A 22925-nucleotide genomic window follows, 5' to 3' on the forward strand; every position below is an offset into this window, starting at 1 on the left:
GCTGTTTGAAAACAAGATTACCCACGAAGGTTGAACACAGGGAGATGGAAAGACATCAGAGGAGCCAAGCGAGCCTGGTGAATGATACTGTCAGTCGGGGGAGGATCGGTGTAAGCAGCGACGGCTGACAGGCTGGGTCTGGGGGTGGGACGCTCGGTCCCACCTGACATCAAACGTATCCAGTTCGCTTTGTTGTAATTTCGTTTTATTACAGGGTCATCTCCTCTTTGCCGGTGCCTGCAGCTCCCGCGACGCGGACGCGGCACGAAGGGTCACTGCCCGAAGTACCAAGGAGGCGAGCAGTCGATGGGCTCCTCCTCCCAGATGGTTCTCAGCCTCTGCGCCCAGGATGTCACCATGGCCTTCCTTTCTTCCTCAGAAGCGATCTCAGGGGCAAAACTGATCTGCGGGGCGAGGACTTTAAATCCACAGAAGTGCAGCGCCCCATGCTGTGGCCACAAAGACAGCAGAGAACCGATCAGAAGCCGCATCCTTTACATGTTGTTCAGTTAGAGGATTAAAAGGGGGGAAAATGGCCCGGAAATAAGCCTTCCAAAAATAAGAGCACAACTTGACTGCTGCTACTAGGTAACCGAAAACAACTGAACTGCCCTATAACCTCATGACGTGGGCCCTTACGAGTGAGACATGGAACTCTGGGCAGCTGGAAATTTCAGATCCTGAGATTAATCTGTAATCTTTGCATCTGACTCAGGCAGTACTCCTTATGGTTTTGAATGCTTAGGTGAATCATGGTACATTCATACGATGGATTATTCTGGAATGCTATGACATTATTCTAGCTATTGTGTCCATGTATGGTGTTTTGAGATGTGTTGACTAAATATAATAAGAAAAATGAAGCAGTGTTTGTGGTATACCATTTATGTAAAAACATACACATGATAACCCTAAAAATAAAATACAGGCATATAAAAATATGTATGGGCCAGGAAGAAATACATCCAATTATTAAAAGTCATTATTTTTAAGGGAGGAATTAAGAGGACTTTCCGTTTTTATATTTTATGGCCTCACTCTTTTTTAATAATATGTACTTCTGAAAAATGAAAAAAAAAAATACGAAGCTGTTTTAAAAACAAGAATTTAAGCGTGGCTAACAAGCCCTAAGAGACTAGCTGAGCTGTGGAGACGGAGGTCGAGGCCTGTAAGTTGCCACTGTCTTCAGCGGAGCGTCCCTGAATGGGATCACCATCCCGTCTCCTTTCAAAGAAGACAATGTTTCTCCAGAAACCTCAATCTCCCCTCTCTGCACTCCTCCCCTTAAAACCCACAGCTTTGCCCAGGCTTGCCCTACCAGGGGGCAAGTCAGCAGGGCGAGAGGCCCACAGGTCATGATCTCCATTTTTAAAGCAGGTCACAACTGCTGAATGTGTCACCTCCTCCTCCCTGGACAAACGTGCCTTCGTGACAATCCCAGAAGAAGGGTTTACATCTCAGTTTCCAGGTGCCCAGGATGTGGCCACCTGACCGGAGCCCGCTCCTGGGCCTTCAGCAGGGGTGCCTGACCCGGGGACACCCCGGCCTGCTGGCATATGCTCTGCCCCCCACCCCCCGTCCAGGGACGGCCCAGGGAGTGCAGAGGCAGGATGCTATCCCCCCGAGAGCAGGCCCCGAGCCCCGAGTCCCGGGAGCCCGGAGAGGGGTGTGGGCCCTGGGGACGGGCACAGCCTCCAGGGGGTGGTGGGCGTGAGGCCATCGGGAACGCTGGCCCTGGGGGCCTCCTGCCAGGGCACTGCCAGGGGATGCGGACGGCCTCCCTGTGCTCAGTGCACACGTGGGGTGACTCGGGGTGACTCGATTTGCTGCAGGGCAGATGTCAGCTAAGCAGGTTCGGCTGAGCTTCCACCCAGGAGATTCAAAGGCTGTCACTGTAATAAATACAAGTTTTCCCTGTTGGCCGACTTCTTTGGTGCTAAGGAAGAAATTTAAAAGGGCAAAATGTTCTAACTGCTTCTGCTCGGTGTGGGGGGAGTCACAATGGTCTCAGTTTCAGGCTTGTTTTGGACCCGGGGAGCGGCAGGGGCCCAGAGGGGCGGGAGGAGCGCAGGTACCTGGAGAGGCCACAGGAAGTACCGAAAGTCCCCGCTGACGCCGCTCCTGGAGTACATCTCGGCTGTGCCCCCCGTGGTTAAGGAGACAAGGGCCAGTTTATCCTGCGGAGGAGAGAGCAGACGCGTTTGCGCGGCCTCCGGGGGAGACGAACAGACGGGACACCGGCACGAAGGTGCAGCACGCCCAGGACGGAGGTCCGAGGTCAGTTCCCTCGGGAGCGACAGGCGGTGACCCGCTCGAGCCCAGCTACAGGTGGCGGCCACCCCCCGCGGCCACAGGGGACGGACCGGAGCAAGCGGACCCAGGGCTCTGATGCGCCCCGGCCTGGAGCACGGCGGGCTGGTGATGCCCGGTGTGGACAGGTGGGACCCAGGTGGGGCCCAGGTGCTGGCTGCGGGGGCTGCTGTGAGGCTGAGCGAGGCCCTGGCACCCAGGACCACTCCCTCGGTGGTGGCATGACTTCACCATCCACGACGGACCTTGTGACCCTATAGTTTCCTTACGTGCACTTATCTTCTGAGGCTTTCCGAATTTAAAATGTTGTTTATTTTAGTAAGAAATGATCTGAGTAAGAAATCCATAGCTACTGTGCACTGCGCACCCCCCGGGTTCCGTGCAATCCTCGCCCTGCAACACGAGGGTCACATTATCCTGAAGCCGAGAGGCGAGGAGGCAGCCGGCGGCTCAGTTCCGCGTCACGGAGCAGATGTCCTCTCCCGTGGGGCCCGCCGTGGCCCTCCCGCGGCACCGGGCCAGGCCTTCCTCGGCCAGGTGGGTGACTAGTTGTGGATGCATCTATATTCCTCGCTAGACAAAAGCCCCGTGACCTTAGAAACCACACTTTTCTTGCCCAAGTACACCATAGTTGGTGTTCAATCGGTATTCTGTTTACAAATAAGCAAACTAGAAACATGACCTGATGGGATGCCCTCCCCACCCCCCAGTACACAGTGATCCGTACCTTGAGGAAACCGGAATCGTAGAATCCTGGGATGTCAAAGGCGAACCCCTGGCACAGCACCCTGTCCATCCAGCCCTTCAGGATCGCCGGCATGCTGAACCAGTAGAGCGGGAACTGGGGACACATACCAAGGAGAAACAGGTGCTGCGGGCTGCTCAGGTTTCAATCCCACCATTGAATCCTTCCGGGTGGCTGGGCAGGTGAGGACAAGCGGGGGGCAGCACAGGACTGGGCATTTCCTCCCTTTCACCCCGAGACAGGCAGTGTGGTGGGGCCGGGCGAGGCAGCGCGGACAATGGTCCTGGGCGCCGTTCCGGGTGGCTCTGTGTCCCCCGTCTGACAGCCCCTCGGGCTGGTCCTGGAGCGGGTGGGAGGCCCTAGGACATTGGCCTAGCCGGGGACGTTGGCTCTGTGGCTACAGTGCCTGGGACGGATCCGATCAAGGGGCGCAAGAGGAAGGGCGCAGCAGAGTCTGCCCTCTCCGTGCCCGGGGTACCTGCCGTCTGGAGTCAGCCTGAGGGAAGTTCTGAGAAGCTCCGGATTTCTAACACAGACCAAGGCCTTACCCTTGGATTCCATACCCCAGCAGTACGATCTACCTAACGCCCACCCTGGTCCCCATAGAAGCCCTAACACTACGTCCCGAATCATCCTGAATGACGGGAGACAAACACATAATAACCCGTGACGAGCAGAAGGAAGCCCGTGTTTCAGGTGCTTTTGCTATAAACCTAACACAGGACTTGGCAGGGACGTTCAGGCGACACAGCCCGCTGCTGTGTGATGCTGGCGAATCACTCAACCGCTCTGTGCCTCCTTTTCCTGGTCTGCAGATAGGGCTTCGTACCAGCTACTAGGTGACGGCATCGTGGGGAGGATTTAAGGCCGCGATGCAGAGCTTGGGAGCAAGTGGATGCGCGGCCGGGGAAGGGGACCAGTCACTGAGCAGCGCTGACCAGTGACACTTTCCTTGCTGTTGTGCGGGAGGAACAATAGACGGACCATGCAGGCGCTCTGGGCAAAGCATCAGGAGAAGCGGAAAAGCAGAGGAAAAAGCTGTGAAATGGAGCAGGGAGAAAGAAAGGCCACTTCGAAAGAACAGGCCTCGGCTGCCGGCGCTGCCAGCGCGAGTGGGCGCCCCGTGGCCCGACCGGGAGGGGCGAGGACCGGCGGCCGAGGATGGCTCTGCGGGGCCGGGGCAGCCTCCGGGGCAGCGGCGCACCGCATGCGGCCACGTGGGAACCAGCTGGGGAACCGGCTGCCCCCGCCGCATCGGCAGCTCCGGGCCCGGACCCGAGAGGCCCAAGGGACCCGAGAGGCCCGAGAGGCCCGGCGCCAGCGACGGTGGAGAGGCAGCGGCAGCAGAGGCGGCGAGGCGCTCCCTCCTCCCGGCCCGGAGCCTCAGGTTACGAAGGGTCCGCGGACTTTGCCTCTGGCCACGTGGGTCCCCCCGCAAACTGGTCACGCGCTCGCCCCCCGGCACGTGGTGGTCCTGGTCCCTCACCCATGCCCTGCCCTTACGCAGCGCTGGAAACACACGATCTGGACCAATCGGACCCACCCCCGGGGCTCCGGATGCGGAGACTGCAGGCCCTGGGGTCAGCGGGCGAGGACAGAGGCGGCATGCGGCAGCGGCGGGTGACAAGCAGACGGGGAGCGCAGGGCTGACCGAGCCTCGGTTCCAAGGCCCCTGAAGCCCAGCTGGTCGTCCTCAGGTCCCAGGAGACCCAGGTGCCCATGGCCCTTAGAATAAATTCCTTTCTCCTAGTCGACTCGGATTTCTGTCCACCCGACACCTTCCAAAACGCACGTGTTTATTCTGCTGCCAGGCTCAGGGCTGGCTCGTGGGCACACGCGGGTCTGGCTGTGCGGGGAGCAGCCTGCAGGAGCTAGGGCCCAGGGAAGCAGTCCTGGCCTGTGGCGATTTGTGAATGACGCACAGAAGGTGGGCTGCTGAGGCAACCAGGGCCAGGAAGGACACAAAAGAAGACTTTATCTTCATGATCAGGATATTTAGGGCACGACTTGCATTTGGCCCGAATTACCTGCATAAATGCTCGTGTGGACAAACCTGGTTTTCATGCAGCCTCTGCCTGTGTAGGGTGGGGATCAGACGGGAATGAAGGCAGTTCCACTTGCCTGATGCAGAGGTTTGTGGACTTCGGGGATAAAGGGGAATTTCCCACTATTTACCCGGGTGTCGGGATTTTTATTTTATTTTTTAAAGATTTTATTTATTTATTCATGAGAGACACCGAGAGAGAAGCAGAGACACAGGCAGAGGGAGAAGCAGGCTCCATGCAGGGAGCCCGATGCAGGACTCGATCCCAGGACCCTGGGGTCACGCCCTGGGCTGAAGGCGGCGCTAAACCACTGAGCCACCTGGGCTGCCCGGTGTCAGGATTTTGAATGAACAATACTGGCCACGTGGATCTCTTTACCCAACTAGACATAAATAAGTGTGCAAATGTGCTAACAATATTAATACCATTTCTAGAAGTGTGAAACTCAGTCATTGAAAAGAGCTTGTACAAAGAATGAATCTAATTCATTATAATAATCAGGGGAAAACAAACCTGAAATATCACTAGATCAGCCTCCTGAACCTTTTTCTGTTCATCGGTTATGTCACTGGCCAGAGACCTCTTCTTAAAGGCTTCATATGCTTCCATCCCGTAATTGAAGAGTTCGGGATTAGAGAGAGCACCTGGAGAAGAACAGGCCAAATGTTCTCGCTCTCACAGACGCCCCCACAGCCCGTCCTGGCCGATCCCACTGGCATCGCCGTTACCTGGACTCCCCAAAGCAAGTTGCCAGATAGTCACTGAGAGCCCACCAGGTGTAGGGCTTTGGGGTCAGGCTATGGGAATCAAGAGGGGAAGCTACTGTCCTTACCTTCAAGGGACTCAACATCCAATAAGAGTAGATAAATACCCAAGTGATTAACATAAGAAACAAGAGTTAGCAAGCCCAGTCTGACGTTATGGCCAGATAAGCCTCCCAGCTTACAATCACGCATGTGGCCTGACTCAGGACAGCAGTGGCTGGCTCTGCTTGGTTGGGTTAGCGAAGAGCTTTGTAAACCAGGCTTTGAAGATGGAGCAGGAGTTTACCAGGCAGCCTGGAGCCCCGGGGGGGAAGAGACAGGACGTTCTGGGCCTTAGACACAGAGAAGGCAGGGTGTCCGACAACCCAGCTAGCCCAGGAAAGGGCCACCAGAGGCACCCCTGGGGAAGCGGGTGAGGGGCCAGAAGGGCTGCAGGTGATGAGGGCAGAGATGCGCCAGGTCTTGTTAGCCTCATTAAGGAGCATGAACTTTTCCTGCATGTGAAGAGCCAGATGGCTCATGCAGGGAAAGTAAATAAATGCTCTGAATTGAGTTTGGACGAGCTCACTGTAGCAGCAGTGATTCAAGAGCAAGTTTGGTGGGGGGCGGACACAGGCGGTAGCGGTGGGCCGTGGGAGGACGGGTCTCGGCTAGAGCCTACAGCACTGCCCACGGCAGCTAGAACGAAAGAGATTTCGAGCTACGCCTTCAGTTGGGATCTAGTCAACCAGAAGGATTCATCAAAGGCATTAATCAGCATTAATTCGGGCTTACCGTTCGCACGAGGACCTCCTACCTATCAGGTGCTGTGCTCCACACACATTGCCTTTTCTATCTTTCCAGTCACCGGTAAGTGGAATTCCCAGTCTACCAAAGAGGAAACCGAGACTTGAGAGAGAGGCTGGTGGCTAGCTCAATGCCACCGAGGTCTCAGTGGCAGCAGGACGAGGTGGGACAATGAGGCCCGTGTGAAGCACTCCGCCACACGGGGTCTGGAGAGGAGCAGACAAAGCCCCAACCGTGTGGAGGAGAACCAAGAGAACGGAATCCATGGTCTTTCAATAGACTCATAATTTAGAAATATGTCCGTGTTCTTTGCTTCTTTTTTCATCTGCCTGTGTTTGATTTTCATTCAAAGAGCATCTACTGATTCTGTCCTCAGTATAAGGTTCTGTATTGACAGGAAACCCCAAGAGGGTAACTGCTGTAGGCAAGAGGTCATGTTCTCTCAGGCAGGTTCCAGGTGGGGTTTTAGCTACTCACAACACGTGGAACCTACAGCAGAGCCTGGGGGTGGTTCTGGTAATGGTAAATAGAGATGATAAAATGTGCGTAGGCCAACTGTATTCTAGGTAAATTTAAAAAGTAAATCTCAAAGTAAAGGTATCCAAGTATCAGAGGAAAATAAGAATATTTTTATAAGTGTGGGTTTGGGGTGGCCTTTCTAAGCAAGACAACGAAACCCAGAGCCATAAAAGAAAGACTGGCACATGGCTTGAGATAAAAGTTGGGAACAACGTAAATACAAAGCAACAGGGGAACTGGCAAGTAAGTCATATTACGTATGATGGAGCGCTGTGCAATCATTAAAAAGACTTCCAAGGCTCTAAGTGAATAAGGCAAGTCCCATGACGTGGCACCATTTACGTCTGTACCTGTAGAGTTTTGAAACTATAATTTACATGGATATTTGATGTAAGATCCATGGTAATCTACACCAAAAGGTTAAATTAATTTGTCTCTTTGGACAGTGTAGGACGATGGAGTACAGGTGAAAAGGGGCTTGTACTGCTTACCCTACGTTCACCTTGTTCGCTGTATTTTAAAATATTTTTTACAGTAAGTTTGTATTACTTTAACCACTTAAAAACCAGTGGCTCCTTAACATAATAGTCTGTTTTCCTAGTCCTTGCTCTGTTGTTCTTTTTTTTTTTTTTTAAGATTTTATTTATTTATTCACAGAGACGCAGAGAGAGAGAGAGAGAGAGGCAGAGACACAGGCAGAGGGAGAAGCAGGCTCCATGGAGGGAGCCCGACATGGGATTCGAGCCAGGATCTCCAGGATCACGCCCTGGGCTGCAGGCAGCACTAAACCGCTGCGCCACCGGGGCTGCCCTCTGTTGTTCATTAAGTGAAAATTGTTGATTGATTTATTAAAACAAAAGAAAGACACGAAGACATGGGATGTTAAGCTATTACTATCAATACTAAATATTAAATCTTCAGATAGCATTACTACAATTGCAAACAGAAGGAAATTAAAGGTACTAAATACTGGAAAAGCTGAGGCGAAATTGTCATTATTTGCAGATGATTTGGCTGCATTATCAGGAAAGCCCCAGAGAATCAGCTGAAATCTACTACGAACGGTGAGGAAATTAGTCATGGCTGGATACACACACATGCGCGAGCGCGCACACACACACACACATATGCACACAGGCAAACAGTAATCCTCTTGACTTAGAGAAACAAAACCAATTAACAAAAATCATGCAAGATCTGCATGAAGAAAACTTGTAAAGAGAGCTGCAGGGTTGTAAAAGAAGATGTGAGCAAATGAAAAGCCATACTATTCTCCTGGATAAGATCACTATAATAAAAATTCATCTGTAAATTTAATGGAATCTCAATAAAAATATCATCTGGTTACTTTTTGAATCTGGGAAGTTAATTCAAAAGATTTTATAGAAAAGTAAAGTAAAACTAGCTAGAAAAAATAGAAAATAAGGCAAACTAGGTGACCTAGTTCTATCAGATATTGTAGCATTTACCAAAATAATTAGAGCCACGTGGTACTGAATCCATGAGCCAATAGGAAAAACAACAACAACAACAACAAAATACAAAGTATAGGACAGGATCAAATGTACCTGAGAATTTAAATCACAATGAAGGTGGCATTTTAAATGAGAAGCTGGATCATATAATAAATGGTGACGAGACAACTCAGTAGATGCTTAGAAAAAATACTGGAATCATACCTCACATCATATACCAAAATAAACTTTAAGTAGACAAAATATTTTTTAAAAATATTTTGAAATTTGTCATATTGAATATGTCAAAAACTAGGCAAAACTATCAATACTTTGAAATTTGTCATATTTGAAATAGGTCAAATACTAGGCAAAACTATCAAATTAAAAAAATCTTAGAATGTAGATAAGCGTGACACAAAATCTAGAAGTCATGGAAGAAAAAGACTGATCAAAAGCCAACTAGGTAAATAAAATCCTGCATGGAAAAAAAAACAAACAAACACCATAAGCAAAGTCAAAATAAAAGAAAACATAAATTTGGTAAAAATGTATTCACAATTCATACCCCACACTAGAAACTAACTTTTTAATATAGAAAGAGCTCTTTAAAACCAGTAAGAGATAGAAGAATAAACAAGGGATATACACAGACAATTCCCAGGAAAGAAAATATTAAATATTTTATTAAAATACTAATATAAATATTTATAAGTATAATACAAAATATTAATATAAATGAAAAGCTAAAAGCATTTAGCTTTTCCAAAAGAATACTTAAGAAAATGCCTTCAAAACATCATGTAAAAAATCCAGTCAAGAAACGGGCAGAAGACATGAACAGACATTTCTCCAACAACATCCAGGCGGCCAACAGACACATGAGAAAATGCTCCACATCACTGGGCATCAGGGAAATACAAATCAAAACCACAATGAGATCCCACCTCACACCAGGGAGAATGGCTAAAGTTAACAAGACAGGAAATAACAGACATTGGAAGAGAAAGGGGAACCCTCTCACCCTGTTGCTGGGAATGCAAGCTGGTGCAGCCACTCTGGAGAACAGTGTGGAGGTTCCTCAAAGAGTTAAAAATAGAGCTGCCCTACGTCCCAGCAATTGTGCAAGTGGTTATTTACCCCAAAGATACAGATATAATGATCCAAAGGGGCACCTGCACCCCAATGTTTATAGCAGCAATGTCCACAATACCCAAACTATTGCAAGAGCCCAGATGTCCATCAACAGATGACTGGATAAAGAAGATGTGGTGTAAGGAATATTACCCAGACATCAAAAAGAATGAAATCTTGCCATTTGCAACAATGCGGATGGAGCTAGAGAGTATTATGCTGAGTGAAAGAAGTCAGTCAGAGAAAGATACCATATGATAGCACTATGTAGAATTTAAGAAACAAAACAGATGAACATAAGGGAAGGGAAGGAAAAATAAAATAAGGTAAAAACAGAGAAGGAAACAAACCAGAAGAAGGAAACAGACTGAGGGTCGCTGGAGGGGAGGTAGGTGGGGGATGGGGTACCTGGGTGATGGGCATGAAGGAGGGCACGTGATGTAATGAGCACTGGGTGTTGTATGCAATCGATGGATCACTAAACTCTACCTCCGAAACTAGTAATCAAAAAAAAGAAAAAAAAACCAAAAAACCCCATTATGTCGTATACCTTAAATATATATAACTTTTTGTCAATTATGTCTCAATGCAGCTGGAAAACAAAGAAAATGCGTCTTACATAAACACAAAGGCAGTATAGCTCTCTTACAATAAGAGGAAGGCAAATCAAAACTATCCTGGGAGACCAGTTTTCACTTGACAGTCTGGCAATGATCAAAAATCGGTAATGCAGAGGAAATGAGCACTTGCGAACATCGCTGGTGCCAAGTGTAAACTGGCACATTTACCATTTGATATTATCTATGAAAATCAAGAATGCACCTTCCCTCTGGCAGCAATTCCACCTCTAGGTGACATCTGTATACGTAGGAAAATGTGTGTGGCTATGATTCTTCCTTGCGGCGCTGTTTGTGACAGCAAAGATCAGGAATGCCCTGGAATGTCCGTCAGTAGGGGCCACCTCACCTAGGACACTTCCACACAATGAATACTCTGATAGTAAAAACGGCTGCAATGTGCAAAACAACCTGTAAAGCCTGCTACCACTCTGAACAAACAAAGGGGACAGACGATGGATGGATATGCCCACAAACGCTTTGCACAGCACAGATGTCTCTGGAGGAACAGAGACAAGTGAGCACCCTGGTGACCTGGGGGGCAGACACTGGGTGGCTGGGGACAGGGATGCGAAAAAGACTTGCCACGTGGACTCGTTCTGCTTCAGAACTGGGTACTATGCACCATGGTTAGTTTTTTCAAAACATTTTTTTCCATGAAACACCTAGAAAGAAGAAAGTTAAAAAAACAAAAACTGTTCACCCCGTGACTCACCTATGACATCTTTCCTCGTGGCCCTCGGCTCAAAGTCCATGGCATACAGATCGGAAACGGTGATGGCGCAGCCCTGCCTGCTGAGCTCATCCACCGCCACTTTCTTCAAGGATCCATTGAAAGACTTGGGTTCTTGGTGTGCATAGACAATGAGGACTTTTTTGCCTGAATCAGAAAAGAAATGACTCTCTTAAAGAACAATTCCTCTTTGTCAAAATTCCACGAAGACTAAGGTAACAATGAAACATGTAGGCGCATCATAGGCTCAAGCCGAGAAACACCAACCTCTTTTATGGGTGATAGTTTTTAAAATAATGAATGTTTTCTAAAATCCAATTATAGCTCACCATCGCCTGGGTTTACTAATATACAAACATAAAATGAGTCAAATTATGATTCCTCAAAAATAACACCACGAATTTCCTTAAAAGCCCAAGCTATTGTGGGTCTTCCCCATCAGAGGTTTTTGCTCTGTGGACGAACACCAAAATTGAAAGTCACCACAACTAATCTCTCCTGCTAACCCTACTTCAGCAGGCACCAGCTACGGATACACAGCTCTGCTTCCTCCTCCAGGCCCACTGAGATGGAACACCTCAACAACGTAGGGAAAACAGACCCTAATCCCAGGGGGAGGCAGGGCCCAGATGGAGCCCTGCTTTGGGTGGCAAGGCTGATGACAGAGATTCTAAGAACAGTCCGGTCTTACGGGTCCTGGCTGTGTCATGAACACCAACAGCCTGTGAAGCAGGATTTCCCTTGCTCGGGTGAGATTACGTACTGACTGATTTCTCCCGGGAGGCGGCGTTGGTTTCTGTTCACATTTGCCCTTGGTAATGTCGAAGGCTAAAACGCTTGAACTCTTGATTTATTTTTTATTTTTTTTAATTTTTATTTATTTATGATAGTCACACAGAGAGAAAGAGAGAGAGGCAGAGACACAGGCAGAGGGAGAAGCAGGCTCCATGCACGGAGCCCGACGTGGGATTCGATCCCGGGTCTCCAGGATCGCGCCCTGGGCCAAAGGCAGGCGCCAAACCGCTGCGCCACCCAGGGATCCCTTGAACTCTTGATTTAAAATTTTTCATTATAGGTCCATGGGGGGAAATACAAATGGTACTTTGAAGCATACAGTTTTGGGCACTCACATGGGTGTAAAGGTTGGATTCTATGGGTTAGGTTAATGGTTAACATTTTCATTTTAACTCCTCAGACTCATCCGTTACACAGGAACTCTACCGACGGATATAAATGAAACATCTCCATCGATGGTTCTCAATGGGGGCTGTGTTGCCTGTCTGGGGGGACGGTCCCCAACGTCTGGAGACACTCTGGGTTTTCACAACTAGGAAGAGGGTGCTCCTGGCATCCAGCAGACAGATACCAGACGTGCTACTGAACATCCTACAATGCACAAGATGGCACCACCAAAGGATTACTGGCCCAAGATGTCAGTAGTGCTGAGGTTAAGAAACCCTAATCTACACCACACTGTGTCAAACAAGGTGCATTTTTACATTCTGAAATGAAAGAATTTTTATGTCATGGATTGTTGAAAGAAAAAAAAGGTGCAGAATGGAGTGTGTGTGAGTGTGTGTGTGTGTGTGGTGTTTAGCAGGGAAAAAATTAAAAATTGAGTCATACTGAATTTTAAAACCATGGTTGGGAACCCTGGGTGGCGCAGCGGTTTAGCGCCTGCCTTTGGCCCCGGGGCGCGGTCCTGGAGACCCGGGATCGAATCCCATGTCGGGCTCCCAGTGCATGGAGCCTGCTTCTCCCTCTGCCTGTGTCTCTGCCTCTCTCTCTCTCTCTCTCTCTCTGTGTGTGTGTGACTATCATAAATAAATAAAAATTTAAAAAAATTTAAAAAAAAATTAAAAAAAAATAAAACCATGGTTACTCCTGGGGTTCATTCGCTCAATAAACATTTACCGAGCATGACTATAGTCTGGGTATCGTTCCAGGGACCAGAGGCAGAGCAAAAACAAGAGGAGCGTGGCCGTCACTTTTGGGGAACTTATATTCTGATGGGGTTGAAATGGACAATAAAATGACTAAGAAAATATAAAACAAGGTAACTCCAAACAGCGTTTCCTATTAAAAACAAAACAAGTTTTATACATTTCGGTGTTGTCTGGATTTTTATTACATACTTAATTTCTAATTAAAATTTTTACTTAGAAAAGTTTATCTCCCTGCACAGCTAATAGTCACCTGCCATGTCCTAAGAAGACGGATTCCCCGCCTCTGACTACTACCAAAGGGAGGGTCTGCTGTTGCTCCTGGGCACAGAAGGATCGAGCGTGGCGAGCTGCAGGCTTTCAACGTGGTCGATCACCTCGGCGACCCCAACAATCTGGAAGAGAAAACAAACACCTGAACACTTGAGGGAAGCGTGGAGATGTGGTGCGGTCAACGTACCAACGCCAGGCCTCAAGAAGGACAGGCCGACGTGTTTGAAAAAAAGCTTTCTCAAGAGGGACAAGGAACCACCTGGAGACTTTAAGTCTCAGAGGACAAATCACACAAGGTGCCAAAACCAAGACTTTTTTTTTTTTTTTTGAGAGGACTAGAACCTTCCATGAAGGCAGCCAAAATGAAGGGGTTCTAGAAAATGAGATATGATAAGAAGCAGGAAGATGCCTCTGTGCCCTTCCTCCCTCTCCCACATTCCCCCTCCCCCAAATAATCAACACAGCTGAACAAAGGGCAGGAGCATTGGCAAAAACTCGTAGTTACCATGTCTCCTGCAGTGTGCACAGTCCCAGGATGACTGCGAGAGCGAGACAGGTGGGTGTACATACGGCGGCGTGCAGAGTTAGGCCCTGGGGGGGACCCCTGGGTGGCTCAGCGGTTTAGCGCCGCCTTCAGCCCAGGGCCTGATCCTGGAGACCCGGGATCGAGTCCCACGTCGGGCTCCCTGCATGGAGCCTGCTTCTCCCTCTGCCTGTGTCTCGGCCTCTCTCTCTATGTCTCTCATGAATAAATAAATAAAATCTTAAAAAAAAAAAAAAGGCCCTGGAAAAACGTGAATTCTCTCGAAAGGCCCTCAAGGCCAAGAGAGGCCTGGCTCCCCCCTCCTGGCTCATCAACGCCAGGAGACACCCCCGCTGCCTGTGCCAGGAAGGGCACCCCCAGAGCCCGTGGCGGTGGAGGTGCTGCACCCCGCTGTGCCAGGCCGCTTCTTTCTCAGAGACAAAGGCCGAGGGAGATGGGGCTCCTCATGGCCAGGTTGGGGTCCGGCCCAGGCTCAGCAGCTGCCGCCAGCCCAGGCCCGCAGGGAGGCGGCCAACAGATGGGCAGTGCCAGAACGCCATGGCTCCTCAAAGGGGAGTTCAAATCCTTGCTCATTTGCTCAAGTGGACTCCTGCCCCAACAGTTCTGACTCCGCCTCTGGCTACCCAGCACCCCCTCTTGTTTTTTTGCCAACAGTCCCTGAATTCATTCATTCATTCATTCATTCATTCATTCATTCATTCATTCATTCATGTAGCTACAACATTTCCCGGCCTTCCACTCAGGGGTGAAGCAGCAGCCACTGTGTGGGCTCCTGGGGTGCATCCCTGGAGGGGGAGACCGGGGGTGGGAGGGCATTCCAGCCCCTGCCACTGGCCTGCATCCGAGCTGCACTGTGGAAGGTGGCTGGGGTTCAGTCACCTGGGGGTAGAGGCTCTGGACGAAGAATGGCAGAGCAGAAATATGAGAGCAACTGGATTCCTGATGCTTTCTTGGAGCCGAGATGGTTCTGAATTGGCAACCTTCAGACCTCTTGGTAGAGGAGAGCAACCTCTGAATCGGGTTTATGCAGTTGGGAGTCGACTTTCCATTCACAGCAGTGAGTGGGACACAACTCAGTCTGTGCAGTCATTCAGCTGGGTCACCGGCCGGCCGGCCAGCGACTGCACTAGGTGGGGAGGCTGAGACCCCGGGGGTAAGACCAGGGAGAAAGGAACATTCTACTCTGGCCGGGGCTGGTGGGGGTGGGGCACACAAAACCAGCAGGCAGAGAAGGCAACCAGAACCTTCTAGATAGTGATGAGTGCTAATAATGCTAAGTAATCGTGACCGTGACAAGACGACAAAGTACTTTTGCGACTAAAATGGCAGAGGTGCATTTGCTATTTTACATAGAACAGTCCAGGAAAGTATCTCCGGGAATAGGGAGGTGAAGAATGATATGGGCCTTGTTGGGCAAGGATCAGAGGTTCAGGCAGAGGGAACAGCAAGTGAGGAGCCTGAGAGACGGACTGGCCTGGAATGTTCAAGAAAGCCTGTTTGACTGGTCTGTGGTTCCGAAAGAAGAAGAAAGAACAAGAAGGAAGAAGAAGGAAGAAGAAGGAAGAAGAAGAAGGGTGGGGTCTGTGGGACAGGGGCAAGGATTTTATGATTTTATGCCAGTCCTAACTGCGCACAAGCAGGGGGAGCGGCAGGCAGAGAGAGAGCCATTGGAGCATCTTCAGTGGGAGAATGATAGGCTCTGATTACTTTTTAAAAGGTCACTGCAGGCTCAAGGAACACCATAACCCAAGATTCCATTTTGGTTTGCAGAAAATGCTTTAATTTTAATGCCCATGACAAGGCATGCATTCTTCTTGTAGGCCCAGGCCCCACCATTCCCTCTTGTTTTGCTTAGATCAGTTTACGTATTTACATCACACCCTTGGCCACCTGGTGTTTGAGTTTGTGACTCCCATCTTGTCCATTCTTCTATTTGTAGAGTAAGAAACGGGCCCAAGAAATGAGCGACTTGTCCAAAATCAGAAAAAAGACTCCAAACCAGGCTCTTTTACTAGATGTTTGGTGCCCTTCACTCCTGCCTCACCTTCCTTAACAGGCCCCTGCACAGCAGCAGTTTTCTTTGTTAGAAAGGAGGCACTTACCTGGCTCAATGAAAAAAGGAACCGTGTGGTGTATAAAAATTAATAAAGGGAGATCTCATTTACAATGGAGTCAGGACACCTGCAGGGAATCTGTCACCACACTTTCCCTCACAGCTTAACTCACTTCCTACACATTCATTTCACAACCCCAGGAGGAGGAAGAAAGATTTTCTTGCCCAGTTTTCAGTCAGGGACAAACCACCAGAAACCATCACCACCCTGAACTCCTGCTTTCCTCTAACGGATTCAACAGATCTTTGTTCCAAGCAGCCCTTCCCAACTTCCTCCTTTTTCTTTATAAAGTAAGGTTCTTCTCCTTTGTTCTCCAGACTGATCTATGGTTTGCCATAGTTTGCATGTTCCAAATTACAATTCCTCTGTTCTTTCTGAATAAACTCATTTTTTAAAGGTTTTATTTATTTATTCATGAGAGACACACAGAGAGAGGCAGAGACACAGGCAGAGGGAGAAGCAGGCTCCCTGTGGGGAGCGGGATGTGGGACTCGATCCCAGGACCCCGGGATCACACCCTGAGCCCAAGGCAGACGCTCAACCAGTAACCCACCCAGGCATCCCTGAATAAACTCATTTTACTGGTAAAAAAAACTGGCTCTCTTTTTTAGGTCAACAGGTTCTTAAACTACATGTACCACAGTAAATGGGCTCTGATTTTTTTGTTTTGTTTTGTTTTGCTCTGATGTTTTTTAATGTATACTATTTCATCTTAATCAGCACCTAGGGATCCCTGGGTGGCGCAGCGGTTTAGTGCCTGCCTTTGGCCCAGGGTGCGATCCTGGAGACCCGGGATCGAATCCCACGTCGGGCTCCCAGTGCATGGAGCCTGCTTCTCCCTCTGCCTATGTCTCTGCTTCTCTCTCTCTTTCTCTCTGTGACTATCATAAATAAATAAAAATTAAAAAAGAAAAAAAATCAGCACCTAGAAGCTGATTTTGAAACGTTTTCATTTGATTTCTGTGAAAGTTAAAAGGAAAGGTCATTTAGAAAGGAGTCGGAGGCCAGCAGGAGTCGCTCTCACACGCCATCACTGGATCAACCATAAACCCAAGAGGGAGATGCACCTTGCACATAGATGCTACATTTAACTGTCCCAGCCAGGAAAGAAAGGTTTGCTCCTGCCCCAGCAACAGTCCACCCAATGGGAGGCGGTCACAGTCAGCCAATGAGAAGCCACTATACTTGGAACTCTGGATTGACTCCAATGGACTTTTTGGTTATAACAGCCTTCCCAACCTCCCCTCTCCCAGGATTCCTCCCTTTTCTTCTGGGGATTTTCCTACGGCTTTAGCTAAGCTTCTGTCCCAGATTTCATTCCTCCGCAATTCCCAAATAAACCCATTTTTGCTCCTAACATAACTGTCACTTTTACTAAGGTTAATGTTTCCTACGCCTCTTTCCCTGTAGCCAGGCTCTGGAGCCGGCCACTCCAACAGCGAGGTACCATCTCACTAGGCATGCATGCCCATTTGTGACCACTTCTCTTCTGGGCACCTGAGTTATTTCTATTTTCCCCTCAATTATAAATAGCACTCCTAGCCGGTGTATCCTTTAATACATATTCTTTTCGTTGTTGTTGTTTTTTAAAGATTTTACTTGACAGCGCACCAGCAGGGGGAGCGGCCGGCAGAGGGAGAGGGAGAAATAGACTCCGCGGAGCAGGGAGCCCTATGGGGGACTCGATCCCAGGAATCTGCGATCATGACCCGAGCTGGAGGCAGACGCCCAACCACTGAGCCACCCAGGGGCCCCCACATCCTTTTCCTGTACTTCTTTGGCGAATATCCTCAGAAAGACAAAAGGCTGGAGATTATTTTTCTAGGCTCTGCTACCGACTGCCACGAACCCAGCACAGCCCAGGCCGGCGCCCCGCGGGCCTAGTGACGACACCCCCGTCCACACTGACCCCGGGCTGCCCTGCCTCGTCGGTAGCCCCAGGGTCCTCCCAGCACGGCGCTCCCGGGGCAGCGGGCCCGCTACCGCACCGGCCACGCGGTAGGTAAGAGCTCAGTCCAAGGCCGGGCCCAACGGGGAATGGCCCGCGGTGCGCTCGGCGGCGTCCGGGAAGGGCCGCTCCTCAACCCCGCACCCCGGCGAGCGAGGCACTCACCCCGCGGGCAGCGGCAGGACCCAGCCCGCAGCCCTGCACACCGCAGCTCCCGGAGTCCGCGCCGGGTTCCCGCCCCGCGGGGCGCCGCGCACCTTCAGCCGCCGGGCGGAGGCCGCGACTGCGCTCTGGGCGGCCGGGCCGCGTGGACCCGAGCTGCCCCCGAAGGCCCCGGAGCCCCGCCCACGTCCCGGGCCCGCCCCCGCCCGCCCCCGCCCGCCCCCACCTAGGCTGTCCTGACCTTGCCTCGCCCCCGCCCCCCGCCCCCGCCCCCGCCTGGGCGGTCCTGACCTTGCCGCGCCCCGCGTCCCTGCGCCCTACGCCCCGCCCCCCGCCTGGGCGGTCCTGATCTTGCCCCGCCCCGCGTCCTGGCGCCCTGCGCCCTGCCCCGCCCTGCGCGCCGAGCCCCACCCCCTCCTGGGCGGTCCTGACCTTGCCCCGCCCCGCCCCCGCGGTCCTGACCTTGCCCTGCCCCCGCCCCCGCCCGGGCGGTCCTGACCTTGCTCCGCCCCTCCCCGGCTCGCCCCGCCCCCGCCCGGGCGGTTCTGACCTTGCTCCGCCCCTTCCCGGCTCGCCCCGCCCCCTTGCCCCGGCTCGCCCCGCCCCCGCCTGAGTGGTCCTGACCTTGCCCCGCCTCTCCCCGGCTCGCCCCGCCCCTCGCCCCGCCCCCGCCCCCGCCTGGGCGGTCCTGACCTTGCTCCGCCCCTCCCCGGCTCGCCCCGCCCCTCGCCCCGCCCCCGCCTGGGCGGTCCTGACCTTGCTCCGCCCCTCCCCGGCTCGCCCCGCCCTCTCGCCCCGCCCCCGCCTGGGCGGTCCTGACCTTGCTCCGCCCCTCCCTGGCTCGCCCCGCCCCCTTGCCCGGCTCGCCCCGCCCCCGCCTGGGTGGTCCTGACCTTGCTCCGCCCCTCCCCGGCTCTCCCCGCCCTCTTGCCCCGGCTCGCCCCGCCCCTCGCCCCGCCCCCGCCTGGGCGGTCCTGACCTTGCTCCGCCCCTCCCCGGCTCGCCCCGCCCCCTTGCCGGCTCGCCCCGCCCTCTCGCCCCGCCCCCGCCTGGGCGGTCCTGACCTTGCTCCGCCTCTCCCTGGCTCGCCCCGCCCCCGCCTCACTCCGCCCCTGCCTGGGCGGGCTTGACCTTGCCCCGCCTCGCCCCTCTGGCGGGGGCACTGGACCTTGGTTGCGAGGGGGGGTGCGGGGACAGCCGTCCTGCTGGGTGCTTCTTCCCGCTTCTTCCCTTCTCCATCCCTAGGCAGGTGTCCAGGTTCCAAAATGAAGGTACTTGACACAACACAGCAGTAAAGAGGCACGAACACCCAACAGCCTGTGAAAAAACCCAATCTCGAGAGGCTCCCTGCTGTAGGATTTATGTGACATTATTGAAATGACAAAACATAGAAACGGAGAACAGATTAGTAGTTGCCAGGGCTTGGGAAGGGGGTGGCTGGGGGCCACAGGGACGGTTGGGGTGATGGGAATGTCCCGGCCTGTCTCAGCGTCAGTATCCTGGTTGTGATACCGCAGTATCCTTTGGCCGAATGTTCTCGTTGGAGGATTCTGAATAAAGGGCACAGGGGATGTCTCTGTGTTGTTTCTTTGTTTCTTTCCCTCCCTTCCTTCCTTCCTTCCTTCCTTCCTTCCTTCCTTCCTTCCTTCCTTCCTTCCTAGGCTCCTGGACCCTGAGATCCAGCCCAAGCCCGGAGCTGAGATGGAGGGTGTGATGCTCAACCGGCTGAGTCACCCAGGTGCCCCTCTGTGTTGTTTCTTAAATTGCATGTGAATCTACAATTTTCTGCAAAGAAAAAGATCAAAAGAAGAAGGTCCAAGGCCAAGAAAGGTGCGTGAACCAGAGCCTCTCTGTGTCTGTGTGTCTGAGAGAGAGAGAGAGAGAGAGGTGGCTGGTGAGCAGCTTAGGCTCATGATCTCTTTTTCTTTTTCCCCAGCTCTTTCTGGTTTATGCTACCTCATTTGAGAACCCACCTACCATTGTGACCTTCTCAAGGACCCTCCCCAAACTATGCTTTGATTTCTGGTGTCCTCAGATGACCCTATAAAGCAGAAGTAAGGTTTCCCCTGTGTTCATAATGTTCCTGATGAAAATACCTGAAGCTGTTTGTAGGCCAGTTGGGTTGCTATGGATGTTTCCTGCTGTCGATGTATCCAGAAGTGAGAATATGGCCTCTCTGAGATGCCCTCGTGCCTTATCCTGTGAGCCCAGGAGGCAGCTTTCATTTTAAAATAACCCTTGTCAGAGGAAAAAGTGCTCGAGGCATTGTCTAATGTGCTAGAAAGTCCCCAAAGGTGAAATATTTTATCTCCTTTTCTCTTGACTCACTGAGGGGACGTCCTCAAATCATCTCTGTGTCACAGAAAGAAACGAGTCATCCTAAAAGGTAGATGCAGGCTCCCTGCAATAACTGAAGGTAGATATCCTTGCAAGGAGGGCAAGTAACCCTATTGTCAGGTCTCTTGTGCTACGGGGACGTGTAAGACCTCTGGGTGGTGTGGATGCCATGGGAGGACCAGGGAACCGAGGAGCAGCAAGTGCCAGAAGCATCTTGGAAGTTCCTGGTATGGGAACTGAAAGAATCGGGCCCTAAGGGGGACCCAGACTCAGGCTCATCTCTGAAAACAGCAGGTGCAGGGAGGGGTGGCCGCTCCGGGTTCATTATGCTTCTGTGTGACCGGACAGCACCATCTCGTGGTAACGAGGAGCAACCACACAGGGGACCCAGCAAGACCCTCCCTTGAGGACAGCCACTGGCCCTCCCTTGGCTTTTTGAGCAGTGTGAACCCACGTGGTTGATTCCAGGCCAGTCCAGTAGGAGCCCATCTGCAAAGAGAAAATAACACAATTTCCTGCTAATCTGGCACTGGGAGCTGAGCATTTACTGCAAACCAGTAAGACATGACTGTAGCTGTAGTCTGAGCTTAATAAGCAGGTGGTGCTATTAAAACAAAATGAATACACTTGGCGGCAGCGATGATGAACGTCACCTCTAGGGGGTTCTCAGATTTCTATTTTCATTCCACCCCTTGCTATGAAGAAATGCAAGAATTAAATTAAGTATTCTAGACAAAGAAACAGTTAAGCTAGTAACACACTCCCTTTTCTTCCCAACTCCCTAGCCTCATGTTTTGGATGAAAATGAATATCGGAGGTTTCATTAAAGCTCATATAAGCAATTTGAACTATCTCCTAGAGGAGTAGTTTTTTGGATTTTATTTGATGACTTTTCTTTCACTTTGCTAATGTCATCCCCTTTCCTTTGGGAGGTGAATTCTTTGTAATAACATGGTTTTTTTTTTTTATCGTAGTAAAATGTATGTATGATTTGCCATTTTAACCATTATAAGCACACAACTTGGTGGCATTAGTTATATTCACAATGTGCTGGAACCATCACCATTACATATATCTCCACATTTTTAATCACCCCACAGGGAAGTTCAGTAAGCGTTAAGCAATCTCTCCCTACTCCTCTGCCCCTCCAACAAGTCCTGGTAACCTGTTTATTTTCCACCTCCATGAACTCGCCTATTTTTGGATATTTTTACAAGTGGAGTCACACACTATGTGGCCCTTTGTGTCTGGGTTATTTCGCTTAGCATGGTGCTTTTGAGGCGAGAAATGTTGGGTCCAAGGATCCAGATGGGGCATCCCACAGGACCAGCCAAGAGGGCCCTTGGCTTTGCACAGGATAGAAATCAAACTCAAGCTGGAGAGAGATTGTGGCAGACAGCATGTCTGGGAGAGTAGGAAAGGGAAAGTGAATGGGTCTGGTTGTCGCTAGGAGTCAGGGGTTTATATAGGCAAGGGGTCCAGAGTACATGTTCCTTCACGAATCAGGGTAGGGTCTGATCAAGGGCGAGTGACAGGCGAATGACAGGTGTTTCATAAATCCTCAAAGGCAGGGGGTATTGGTGCTAGTGTTGGCCGAGGCTTGTTTGAATCTAATGTTCGTCCATACCGTAGCACGCATCGCAACTGCATTGCTTTCTTTTTAAACAGGATCCCTGTGCTTCCCTGCCGTGAGGGATGCTCCCCGCAGGGGAAGTGTGCATGTGCGTAGCTTGATGAACTGTGACCCAGGGAGGCTGGAGGCACTAAAGCTGTGTTTGAGGCAGAAATGAGTCACAGGGTGAGTCACCAAGCAGGAGGCTCGAGGGCGTGGGCTCCCGGCAGCCTCTGGCACCAGCTCAGCTCCAGCCTCACCTTGGGTACGTAAAAATGACCGAATAATATGCCATTGTACGTGTATAACGCATTTTGTTTTTCCATTCATCTGTGGGATTTGGATTGTTGGGCTGTTGTGGATAATCCTGCTGAAAGTACTGGTGCACAGGTGTCTGAATCTCTGTTTTCAATGCTTTTAGATACATACCTAGGAGTGAAATTGCTGGATCTTCCAGTAATTCTGTGTAGCTTCTTAAGGAACTGGCAATCTGTTCTCAACCGTCGGTCCTCCATTTCACATTCCCACCAGCTACGTGCAAGGGTTCTCATTTTTCCACATTCTCACCAACATTGCTTTTTTTTTTAAATTTTTTTATTTATCTATGATAGTCACACAGAGAGAGAGAGAGAGGCAGAGACACAGGCAGAGGGAGAAGCAGGCTCCATGCACTGGGAGCCCGACGTGGGATTCGATCCCGGGTCTCCAGGATAGCGCCCTGGGCCAAAGGCAGGCGCCAAACCGCTGTGCCACCCAGGGATCCCGCTTTTTTTTTTTTTTTTAAGATTTTATTTTATTTATTAATGAGAGACACAGAGAGAGACAGAGAATGGCAGAGACACAGGCAGAGGGAGAAGCAGGCTCAGGGAGCCCGACATGGGACTC

General features: G+C 51.0%; 1 protein-coding gene and 1 long non-coding RNA gene across 4 annotated transcripts in view; one reads left to right on the forward strand and one right to left on the reverse strand.

Annotated features, from left to right (window-relative positions):
- Window positions 1-18412, reverse strand: NQO2 (N-ribosyldihydronicotinamide:quinone dehydrogenase 2). 2 transcript variants are annotated; one of them, XM_072813813.1, is made up of 7 exons: window positions 18383-18412; window positions 13304-13445; window positions 11090-11254; window positions 5614-5744; window positions 3038-3151; window positions 2076-2177; window positions 1-449 (listed from the first exon to the last, which is right to left on the reverse strand). In XM_072813813.1, the coding sequence occupies exons 2-7, from the start codon at window positions 13308-13310 to the stop codon at window positions 273-275; spliced, it is 696 nt and encodes a 231-aa protein (XP_072669914.1). In that variant the 5' UTR covers window positions 13311-13445; window positions 18383-18412; the 3' UTR covers window positions 1-272. The 2 variants fall into 2 exon arrangements, with proteins under 2 accessions (XP_072669914.1, XP_072669912.1); XM_072813811.1 differs by lacking the exon at window positions 18383-18412 and adding an exon at window positions 18095-18250.
- Window positions 17292-22925, forward strand: part of LOC140626202 (uncharacterized) — a 16717-nt gene continuing 11083 nt past the window's right edge. Inside the window, exons 1-4 of one of the 2 annotated variants that reach the window (XR_012025399.1) lie at window positions 17292-17983; window positions 19753-19921; window positions 20028-20145; window positions 22097-22305. This is a non-coding gene — a long non-coding RNA (uncharacterized lncRNA). The remainder of the gene's footprint in view (window positions 17984-19752; window positions 19922-20027; window positions 20146-22096; window positions 22306-22925) is intronic. The other variant, XR_012025398.1, reaches the window with a different exon arrangement.

Source organism: Canis lupus, chromosome 37 (assembly GCF_048164855.1).
Source record: "Canis lupus baileyi chromosome 37, mCanLup2.hap1, whole genome shotgun sequence".
NCBI lineage: Eukaryota > Metazoa > Chordata > Mammalia > Carnivora > Canidae > Canis > Canis lupus.

Coding starts and splice junctions, on each gene's coding strand:
- NQO2 (XM_072813813.1), bottom strand. Junction 5,745..11,089: donor CACGAGGAAAGATGTCATAG/GTGAGTCACGGG, acceptor GTTCTTCTCCAG/GTGCTCTCTCTAATCCCGAA. Junction 3,152..5,613: donor CTGATCTAGTGATATTTCAG/GTTTGTTTTCCC, acceptor ATGTGTCCCCAG/TTCCCGCTCTACTGGTTCAG.